The 11,909-nt window shown below is 35.2% G+C and overlaps 2 protein-coding genes across 4 annotated transcripts in view; one reads left to right on the top strand and one right to left on the bottom strand.

The window, feature by feature from the left end:
• The window catches only part of LOC111793414 (mitogen-activated protein kinase kinase 2-like), a 7,215-nt gene extending 1,610 nt beyond the window's left edge, over window positions 1–5,605 (bottom strand). For 2 of the 3 annotated variants that reach the window (XM_023675273.1, XM_023675274.1), the window contains exons 1-6: window positions 2,672–2,877; window positions 2,492–2,576; window positions 1,764–1,898; window positions 807–1,031; window positions 508–690; window positions 136–359 (exon numbers count right to left, since the gene is read on the bottom strand). In XM_023675273.1, the coding sequence (XP_023531041.1) occupies window positions 136–359; window positions 508–690; window positions 807–1,031; window positions 1,764–1,898; window positions 2,492–2,576; window positions 2,672–2,751 (932 nt within the window). In that variant the 5' untranslated portion in view covers window positions 2,752–2,877. Of the gene's footprint in view, window positions 1–135; window positions 360–507; window positions 691–806; window positions 1,032–1,763; window positions 1,899–2,491; window positions 2,577–2,671; window positions 2,878–5,218; window positions 5,304–5,398 lie in introns of those variants that run through there. The other variant, XM_023675275.1, reaches the window with a different exon arrangement.
• Window positions 5,606–10,148: 4,543 nt separating this feature from the next.
• Window positions 10,149–11,843, top strand: LOC111792965 (wiskott-Aldrich syndrome protein family member 2). The gene has a single exon (XM_023674600.1). The coding sequence runs from the start codon at window positions 10,149–10,151 to the stop codon at window positions 11,841–11,843; it is 1,695 nt and encodes a 564-aa protein (XP_023530368.1).
• Window positions 11,844–11,909: the final 66 nt, after the last annotated feature.

The following is an 11,909-nucleotide window of genomic DNA, read 5'->3' as shown; positions in this document are numbered from 1 at the left end:
AAAAAAAAAAAAAAAAAAAAGCCTACTTAGAGATATAAATTCCTACTCATATTTCATATAATAACTGGCATATTCTTTAGAAAAGGGTTGTTTGGTGTTAGGCTGTCAAGACCCCAGGAAAAATCAGATCCTTACCATGCAGAAATGAAGGAACAGAAGTTGGGAGTAAACTGGTCGGCTGGAGCAGAAGGAGGTTCGCCCTCAGCAATGGCTACCATAAGATCATAAAAGTTACCCCATCCTCCATCTTTCTCGGGTGGAGAATAAGGGAATTTGCCGGTTGCACATTCAAGTAATATCAGCCCCAAGCTCCAAATGTCACTTTTTTTGCCATATCTATTTCCAACAATTCTCTCTGGCTATAAATAACAATGACACACCAGTAAGCTATTATACACATAGGTTATATAGATGGAAAAAATGTACAGCTCTTACCAGAAAAAATGAAAGGAAGACAAACAGCGAAAGCATTGTATTTATGTGAATATATTGAGAATTGATACTCACAGACATATAGTTATATGTGCCAACGAAAGTATTAGCCTCTCCAGTTGTGCTTGCCATAATCGCACTCACACCGAAGTCGGTAATCTTGACTTCCCCTCTATGATTTACTAATAAATTAGAAGGCTTCAAGTCCCTATGGATGATGTGTCTTTCATGGTGAAGGTACATCAGCCCCTTCAGCACCTGAAGAAGAGAGGAAAGGGGTTAAAAGGAAGTCTACAATTATCTCCTTTAGTGGAAAAGTAAATGAAGTAAAAGAACAAATTCCCAATATCCAAGCTGGACTTTTTTGCACCTACCTGCTTACAAATGGCAGCAAGATATGGTTCTTCAATTTTTTTAACCTTTTTCAGAAAATCAGCTAAAGATCCACCATCCATGTACTCAAAAATGATATATATTGACCCATTATCATAGAAAGATTGGTAACAGACAACAATATAGGGACACTGTGCTGATTGATTGATTTTGAGTTCTTTAGCAATCTGCCTGCGGTAAGACTCCTCAATTTTCATCTCAATTACCTGAAAGAGGATAGGAACTGATACGATATGAAAACATATTGATGATTTCTTAGTTTTGGGCTAATTAATGCTGAAAATTTGATTCTAAAATATCTAATGGGAAGAGTACAGACAGGAGTGTGAAACAGCTTGTCTTAACGCTCATTGACTGACTAGTTCACCAAAACAACTCCATAAATGTTGAGATGGTAGAGTAGATTTGATACTGGGTTTTTGGTTCAAACTGTGAAGGAAAATTATATCTTCTTTTATTAAACAGCTTTTTGCTCACATGAAGTTATGTCCAGAAATTCCATCTATTAAAGTCCTTAAACTTCTATAAAGAAATCACCGAATGCTATAGTTGCCATGAAATTATAAGACCTTGCTAAAAATAGCGTCAAAGTCCTTGGAATGAAATAAATCCTTAGATTCTGTTGAAATGTATATGCACTTGATCTTTCTTAAAACAACTCAGAGATAAAAACATAATTTGAAAGCAATGTTGAAGTAGCTAAGGAATATGGTAGATTCAGAAAAATGCAAAAACAGATGAAGGGGAGTTAGTCCTTCAAAAATCAGACTTCCAATATAATGATCATTAGGATACTGGAAGATCACAAAGACTGAAACAGAAATCATGCTATCTAGCCATTTTTTGAACCACCAACACTATATAGTCTATGAGGCACACAAGTCAGAAGCACATAAATTTTGGGAAGAAGATAATGTTTAAGCCGTGCAGTGCAATACCTTCAATGCAAAAAACTGAGCAGTCCATTTGTGCTGAACTAATTGCACAGTTCCACCATTTCCTTTTCCAATGACTTTAATTGTGTCTATGTCCGCTAAACTCAACTGATCATCTGTAGGCTTAATCGGAGGTGGCTGAACGCACAGGTAGACAGACAAAAAAAAACAAGTTAGTATCCCATTACGCACAACATAGTTAGTAATACAACATAATCAACCACTTTTTCCATTTTCTCCCCGTGTCTAAAAACAAACAAGTTTAACGAAGAAATCTGGTGTGATATTGTGAGATCCCACATCGACTGAGGAGAAGAACGAGGCATTCTTTATAACTTCTCCCTAGCAGACGAATTTTAAAAACCTTGAGGGGCCAAAGAGGACAATATCCGCTAGCGATGGACTTGAGTTGTTACATATATATACTTCATTCATTCGTTAGTTGATGAGAAGATAGTAACAACTCTAACTCTCTAAGCCAAATTAGATATCCATTCCCTGGTTACTGAAATGAGTACAGCACATACGGTCGAGTATAAGGATTCATAATTCCATAATCAATACCTTGATGCTACAGAAACAGAATCAAAGACGTCCTATGTAACAAGAAATCGCATAATCGAAAAGCTAAAACGCTAAAAGCCTAAAACCCGCAAGCAAAATATCAAAACTACAGCACATTATCGTCCAATGAAGATACTATACTACGCTCTAAAACTGAGATATCTTACTGCTTCAACTTCGCTCTGAGAAACAATCCGAACTCCATCTCTGTTTACAAGCAGATCACCATCCTTAAACGTGCCGCTCTGCGTTCTACACAAGAATAACAAATCCAAATTCCAGATTCATCAGAACATTCCATTACTCACACACACAAACAGAGAGAGCGAAAGAGAGAGAGAAATTACAGGAACTTGGCTATGGATTGGTCTTCCTGAGGGAGACTGAGTTTGAGGTCGAGATTGTTGCTTAAGCCTCCCTTCCTCATTGATGGTGGATATCTTCCACTTCCAGGCTCCAACCCCCGTAGAATCGATACTCAAATCAAAGCTTCTTGTGATGATTCGATGACTGGGAGAGAGATTCAATTCAGAGAATCGTCAAACACATCTTTATATATATATATATGATGATGAATTTATGGCTCAATTGTCCAGCTGTATAATTGAAATGGATAGATATACCAACATTAATAACAATTAGGGAAAAATATTTTTTAGTCCATAAATTAAAATATAAAAACATTTCTAGTTTAACATAATTCAATTTAATTTTGAAATATATTAAATTATTTTAATTTAATTGGGAATCATCGTGTAACCATACTCAACTCTCATTTTACCTCCTCTTTCTAGGTACAAAATAGTACAAATTAACAATGTTAATAAAAATAGACTCATAAGATCGGTGATCGGGATATAATTAATAAATTTTAAAAATATAATTACGTTCCATGTCATTATTATCCCAATTTCTAAACCTATTTGACTTATTTTTGTCATTTTTTTAATGTTTTCAAAATTTTGACCATTATTTATTTAAGGGCCTTATCCTTTTTTTTATTATCAAATTTATTTAAAATATAGAGATAAATATTAGAATAAAAAAGTTATTAAGACATAATTTAGCGGATAATGTAATTACCATCTTTGTAATTTATAAATAAAAAGTTATAATATTGATTTTTCGTAAAATTATGACGTCATAATTATAAATAAAAATGACGTAGTTTTGCACGTCGAAATATCAAAAGTCGACATTGAAACCGTGTGGGTGTCGAAGACGGCAATGTCGACAGTGGTCGACTGAGTTCTAATGGGCCACAAGCCCAGCCCATGTACGAGCCCAAATATCAATTATTTTTTTTTAAATGTGACAGGCAGCTTATTTTTTAAAAATAGTTTAAATGAAAAATAATTAAAAAAAAATTGTAATATTTGAGTTTCTGGTTATCAAAATTATTGAATTAGTTGATAGGTCAAATTACGAATTTACCCTTTTCATCTATTTATATAATTGATTTGAATCACTATCAATGAATAGAATTTCACCTAGTAACTTTAATCTTGGGTAAAATAGGTTAAAAAAAAAAAAAAGGTAAAACCACTCTGATTTATACATAAAAAAGGGGTAAATAAAAAAAAAGGGGTCAAAAAAGGAAAAATAAATAGAAATATATGTGGAAATTAGAAAAAGGGTACAGGCTGTCCAGTGGGACACTCCTTCGTTAGATTGAGACTTGGTGGGCCCCACACTATTCTTCTTCTTGTCAGTGGTTCAACTTTTTCCACGCTGTCACCTCTCTCTTTAGGAACCAAAAATCCCATCTCACGCGCCATAAGTTCACGTGGTACCACGTACGGTTCAGATTTCCCGTATAGAGCGTGATTGTTCAGTCGCTGGTGATATTTGATAAGATACGGATTGCGTTGGCCGCTACGCTTCAAAATATATCTTTTGCGCAATAAAACGGTTCGTTTTGGCTTTATTTTTGTTTTTGATTATCTGATACCAAAAACCCCATATTTGTTTCACTAATATTGGACGATTTTGCTTTGGCTTTTTCCTTTTATACACAATTGTAAATTACTAGTTTTGTTACTTTTAAATATTAATTTTTTTTATTAATTGTTTCGCTTTTTTGTAATATTATATTGACGTGATACCACTTGTCACAATTGCATTCGGTTCAAGAAATTTTATTTTAGAAAACGGGGACAGAGAGATTTCGAAAGAGAGTTTTGAAAGTAAAATTTGAGAAATTGAAAATGGTGTTATATGGAAATGTAAGTAAAAAGGCAACAACAACGACTTACTACATAGAACTATCGGTAGGAAAAAGTTGATAACTAGTCATATTCCCGTATAGTACATTTTGGGGCATTTTAGCCCTCGCAGGTGTAGACATGATTTTGGCGAACGGTCATACACCCTCATACTGACCCAATATGGAATGGTAAAGACCTATCTAAGAGAAAAGCATGTAAAAGGGGTTTGAAATGGGCATGCAACCATGGACAACACATCCCGAACAAAGCAAAACTGGGATGTCACAATTGGGTTGCATTTGTTCTAACCTAAAGAACAAGTCAGTCGTGAGAAATCCAAATTTTGCAGATAACGTAAGCATATATTCAAGAATATATATACTTCATTCATTCGTTAGTTGATGAGAAGATAGTAACAACTCTAACTCTCTAAGCCAAATTAGATATCCATTCCCTGGTTACTGAAATGAGTACAGCACATACGGTCGAGTATAAGGATTCATAATTCCATAATCAATACCTTGATGCTACAGAAACAGAATCAAAGACGTCCTATGTAACAAGAAATCGCATAATCGAAAAGCTAAAACGCTAAAAGCCTAAAACCCGCAAGCAAAATATCAAAACTACAGCACATTATCGTCCAATGAAGATACTATACTACGCTCTAAAACTGAGATATCTTACTGCTTCAACTTCGCTCTGAGAAACAATCCGAACTCCATCTCTGTTTACAAGCAGATCACCATCCTTAAACGTGCCGCTCTGCGTTCTACACAAGAATAACAAATCCAAATTCCAGATTCATCAGAACATTCCATTACTCACACACACAAACAGAGAGAGCGAAAGAGAGAGAGAAATTACAGGAACTTGGCTATGGATTGGTCTTCCTGAGGGAGACTGAGTTTGAGGTCGAGATTGTTGCTTAAGCCTCCCTTCCTCATTGATGGTGGATATCTTCCACTTCCAGGCTCCAACCCCCGTAGAATCGATACTCAAATCAAAGCTTCTTGTGATGATTCGATGACTGGGAGAGAGATTCAATTCAGAGAATCGTCAAACACATCTTTATATATATATATATGATGATGAATTTATGGCTCAATTGTCCAGCTGTATAATTGAAATGGATAGATATACCAACATTAATAACAATTAGGGAAAAATATTTTTTAGTCCATAAATTAAAATATAAAAACATTTCTAGTTTAACATAATTCAATTTAATTTTGAAATATATTAAATTATTTTAATTTAATTGGGAATCATCGTGTAACCATACTCAACTCTCATTTTACCTCCTCTTTCTAGGTACAAAATAGTACAAATTAACAATGTTAATAAAAATAGACTCATAAGATCGGTGATCGGGATATAATTAATAAATTTTAAAAATATAATTACGTTCCATGTCATTATTATCCCAATTTCTAAACCTATTTGACTTATTTTTGTCATTTTTTTAATGTTTTCAAAATTTTGACCATTATTTATTTAAGGGCCTTATCCTTTTTTTTATTATCAAATTTATTTAAAATATAGAGATAAATATTAGAATAAAAAAGTTATTAAGACATAATTTAGCGGATAATGTAATTACCATCTTTGTAATTTATAAATAAAAAGTTATAATATTGATTTTTCGTAAAATTATGACGTCATAATTATAAATAAAAATGACGTAGTTTTGCACGTCGAAATATCAAAAGTCGACATTGAAACCGTGTGGGTGTCGAAGACGGCAATGTCGACAGTGGTCGACTGAGTTCTAATGGGCCACAAGCCCAGCCCATGTACGAGCCCAAATATCAATTATTTTTTTTTAAATGTGACAGGCAGCTTATTTTTTAAAAATAGTTTAAATGAAAAATAATTAAAAAAAAATTGTAATATTTGAGTTTCTGGTTATCAAAATTATTGAATTAGTTGATAGGTCAAATTACGAATTTACCCTTTTCATCTATTTATATAATTGATTTGAATCACTATCAATGAATAGAATTTCACCTAGTAACTTTAATCTTGGGTAAAATAGGTTAAAAAAAAAAAAAAGGTAAAACCACTCTGATTTATACATAAAAAAGGGGTAAATAAAAAAAAAGGGGTCAAAAAAGGAAAAATAAATAGAAATATATGTGGAAATTAGAAAAAGGGTACAGGCTGTCCAGTGGGACACTCCTTCGTTAGATTGAGACTTGGTGGGCCCCACACTATTCTTCTTCTTGTCAGTGGTTCAACTTTTTCCACGCTGTCACCTCTCTCTTTAGGAACCAAAAATCCCATCTCACGCGCCATAAGTTCACGTGGTACCACGTACGGTTCAGATTTCCCGTATAGAGCGTGATTGTTCAGTCGCTGGTGATATTTGATAAGATACGGATTGCGTTGGCCGCTACGCTTCAAAATATATCTTTTGCGCAATAAAACGGTTCGTTTTGGCTTTATTTTTGTTTTTGATTATCTGATACCAAAAACCCCATATTTGTTTCACTAATATTGGACGATTTTGCTTTGGCTTTTTCCTTTTATACACAATTGTAAATTACTAGTTTTGTTACTTTTAAATATTAATTTTTTTTATTAATTGTTTCGCTTTTTTGTAATATTATATTGACGTGATACCACTTGTCACAATTGCATTCGGTTCAAGAAATTTTATTTTAGAAAACGGGGACAGAGAGATTTCGAAAGAGAGTTTTGAAAGTAAAATTTGAGAAATTGAAAATGGTGTTATATGGAAATGTAAGTAAAAAGGCAACAACAACGACTTACTACATAGAACTATCGGTAGGAAAAAGTTGATAACTAGTCATATTCCCGTATAGTACATTTTGGGGCATTTTAGCCCTCGCAGGTGTAGACATGATTTTGGCGAACGGTCATACACCCTCATACTGACCCAATATGGAATGGTAAAGACCTATCTAAGAGAAAAGCATGTAAAAGGGGTTTGAAATGGGCATGCAACCATGGACAACACATCCCGAACAAAGCAAAACTGGGATGTCACAATTGGGTTGCATTTGTTCTAACCTAAAGAACAAGTCAGTCGTGAGAAATCCAAATTTTGCAGATAACGTAAGCATATATTCAAGCCTCGAATTACGTTTGTATTATGGATAGTAAAATTACATTTCTACCCTCCAACTATTTGGAATACCAACATCAAATCATAGTTACCCCTCTATTTATTTAGACAAAGAAAGGGCAATGTATGGAAAGCTAATTTTGGGTGGCAATCATGGAGTTTTTTTAAAATATAATAATGGGTTTTTTTTTTTTTTTTTTTTTTTTTGAAATAAATAAATAAATTGTGGGGATGTAAAGGTGCTTTTTTTTTAGTTGAAAACTAATACGAGAGGGAAAAGCATTAAATTAAATGTTAAAACACTTTTATTAATTAACAAAAGTTGGGTTTGCCATTGAGGGAAATGCTCCTTGCATCTTTTCCACTCATCTTCCCTTGCACTTCAAATTAAATTCAATATAAATTTTACACCTTTTAGAAACTAATTTTATAAATCTTTAAAATAAATAAAAAAATAATAATAAACATGTGTTTTAAGTTAAATTAATATAAATATCTTTAAACTTTCCCTTTTATTTAAAATATTATTTAAATCTTAAAAGTTTCAATAATATAACTTCATTAAATTATTTTTTTTATTTATAAAAATGGTTAATATTTTTAAAAAAATAGGTTTCAAAATTACCTCTTAATTTTTTTAATTTTTAATAGGAGGAAAATCAAATCATATTATTTAAATTTGAAAATGCAATTGAAACATCCTAGTTGAAACATCCTAGTCATTATCATTATGATATTGTCGATGTTCACTACATGCCGATACAAGTCACGTGAAATTTTTATTAACTCATAAATATAAATTATAATTATTTTTTAGGCTAAAATTAGTACTTGCCACATCACCCTATAGCCATGAAGCCCGGCTCAAAGTATGTTGAGATCATTCCCGACTATTACTTTGAATGCAGGGATATAGTGATATAGTCATACATGTTTCGTGCATCGTGGCATACTAAAATATAATAAATGACCCGAACTCTTAACACACTTTTTTTTTTTTTTTTTAATTAAAAGAAAATAATTTAAAATATGTAAACTAAGAAAAAAAAATAACAATTGGGTCAATTTTGTTAGAGAGGGAGAGAGAAAGATGGGGTCATTTCATTTCTTGAAGGGAAAAAAAAAAAATTAGATAAAAAGGAAATGGACAGTTGGACACCTAAAGTGGGGTTGGGGGTGTTTGGTGCCGTGGCAAAAGAGGGTGATTTGGGATTCCATTTCAAAGCCCCTTAATCATTTCTCCCACGCTCCTCCCTCCCCCCTTCTTCCCTTTTGTTTGGATACTAGTATACTATACCCTTATTCCTAGTCTCTGTTTTACACGTGGCCTTTTATCCCCAAATTCCACGTTTCCCCCCTCACTCTTTTTCAAATCTCTAAACCCTATTTCTTTTACCTAATATATATATATATATATATATATATATATATATATATATATATATATATATATATATATATATATANTATATATATATATATATATATATATATATATATATATATATATATATATATATATATATATCTAGAAACTAATAAGAAAAAGCTTAGGGGAGGACATTAACTCGTCGACAAAGTGGAGGTCACCCCTTTTGTCGACGTCATTAAGATAATAGAGAATCGATCTCTTAAAGGGATATGGTGTCTTGCTCTAATACTATTTTGAACGGTCCAACCTTTGCTAGCAGATATTGTCATATGCATGTACTAGTGAGAACTGTCTATACCTAAGAATATTTGCAAATCTTATTTGTAATAAAATAAATTACAAGAATATGGAAAGAGTAATAAATGAAAATATTTGCCTGGTAATAAAATATCAAATATGATATATATGGTAAATTATAATTTAGTATTAAATATCCTTAACAATACCTTTATAAAAAATGCTTTGTTCCTCTCTACAAATCATGCAGGATCTCATAATTCATTCCCTTTGAGGACTAGCATTCTCGTTGCCACACCACTTGGTGACTGACTCTAACATTATTCGTAACAACACAAGCTTACTACTAACAAATATTATCCACGGATGTTTTCACGCCCTTATAAGAAATATTTCGATTTGATTTTTAGTTTTTGTTGTTATTTTTCAAGAAATTTGTGTCACACTCAAAACCACATGCATAACCACCTTATGGTAAGGTTAATAATTCGATATTAATGGATAAAATGAAATTAAAATCTCTACGTAAAACGACTTGTGAACTCCCAAATTAATTAATTTCATAAATATATTAATTTATAAATCATAAGATGAATTGTTGCCCGAAAAAATGGGATTTACAAATTACATTGTATTTCTCTAGACTCCTACCTAATCGAAGTTTTGTCCTAATCAATTATTTAATTATTTAATTATTTAATAGTTTTTTATATAATATTTTAAAAAATTCATTTTAAACAAATTGAAAAAAAAAAAAAAAGAGGGAGTAGAGTGGAAGTTCCATTCTTCTGTCAACATATCATTCGCTATTTCGCTTTACCCTCCTCATCTAAATCACAGCTCAACGACGCTGTTTCATGGAGCCAAACAGCGACCCACCACCGTACTGGTCGCCGCCGACGATGCACCGCCGTAGATCCTCGTCTCCGCCGTTTATTTCTTTGCCGGTTTTGATTATTCTCTTGCCGACGCTCGCTTTGATTATATTGTTCTTTGCAATCCGTCCTCTTCTTTCGCTCACTCCTCAACTTTTTAGACCAAATTCGGTGAAGAAGAGCTGGGATTCTTTCAATGTTTTTCTTCTTTTGATTGCGATTATCTGCGGGGTTTTTGCTAGACGAAACGACGACGTACCGACCGCCGCTGATGTCGACGATCGTCGTCGTTCTGGTCGCAGAACGGTTGATGCTGCCGGAGTTAAGGTGAACGGGGACTTGGAGTTTCCGCAGCAGTGGTTTGGATTTGCAGAGAGGAGATTTTCCGATCAGTCTGGGAGAACGCCGGGAACGGCGATGAGGTTGAGGAGGAATAGCTCTTATCCAGATCTGAGGCAGGAATCGCCGTGGGAAACTGGTAACGATGGTAATCAGTTTCGATTCTATGATGATTTTGAAATTAACAAGTTTCGATCACGATCCTTCGTGTATCGAACGCGAGGAAGTGAAATAGAAGAATCCCCGGCGGAGATTAAGGTTATTCCGGTTGATTCGTTTGTGGCTAATTCGTCGCCGACGCCTCAAAGGTTGAAGTCTTCCAATCCGCCGCCTCCACCGCCTCCGCCGCTGCCGGTTACTCAGAGGAAATCGATACGGATATATCAGACCATCCAGAGAAAGGAGGAAGTTCAAGAGGCCAATACGAATGACGCTGAATTCGCGAAGTCGTATACGCCGCCGTCTCCGCCTCCGCTACCTCCGCGAACAGTTATCCCTCCGTCGCCGGTCCGAGTTCGACTGGAGGAGAGATTTGGAAAGAGTGAACGGAAGAAAACAAATGTTAAGAAAGAGATAGCAATGGCGTTGGCTTCACTGTATAGAAAGAGAAAGAAGAAGCAGAAAGCTAAAAATATCTACGACGGCGACCGCCGCTCTCCAACTGAACAACGACCGCCCCCGCCGCCCCCGCCTCCACCACCGCCTCCTTCCGTCTTCCGCGGCCTATTCAAAAAATCAAACAAGAACAAGAGAATTCACTCCGAATCTGCACCGCCGCCTCCTCCGCCTCCACCACCACCCGCCCCATTGTCTTCCCGTTCAACAAAGAAGAAGATTCATATCCCTCCTCCACCGTCACCATCATTCCGTCAGCGAAATACCACCGCCAGCCGTCGACCGCCTCTCCCGGCAAGGACGTACAATTTCAACATCGAAAACGAAGGCATAAACAGCGGTAGCCAGAGTCCCTCAGTAACCATACCGCCACCACCACCTCCGCCGCCGTTCAAAACTACGACGGATGTAAAATCCACGTTTCGAGGCGAAACAGCCGGGTCACGGAGCTCCGAAACCTCTCGTTGCGGATCTCCAGAACCGAAAAACGTCGAACCGTCATCGGTTAAGGAGACAACGGAGCCAGCCAGCGAAGTAAACGGCGGCGGCGGAGTGGGGTCAGTGTTCTGTCCCAGCCCGGACGTTAACATCAAAGCTACAAATTTCATCGCGAGGCTGAGAGGCGAGTGGAGACTGGAGAAGATGAATTCGGTGAGGGAGAAAGAAAGATTGGGCCAAGGCCCAAATTACGAAATAATGGCGGACCCAGGCCCAAGCGTTTGAGATCGGAAAACGACGTCGCTTAAAGAAGAATATCCAAAGCTCTGATTGTGGTTTTTTTTGTTCATC

Source organism: Cucurbita pepo, chromosome LG04 (assembly GCF_002806865.2).
Source record: "Cucurbita pepo subsp. pepo cultivar mu-cu-16 chromosome LG04, ASM280686v2, whole genome shotgun sequence".
Classification (NCBI taxonomy): Eukaryota; Viridiplantae; Streptophyta; class Magnoliopsida; order Cucurbitales; family Cucurbitaceae; genus Cucurbita; species Cucurbita pepo.
Note: the sequence above shows the minus strand (reverse complement) of the source record. Positions and strands in the feature narration are given on the sequence as shown.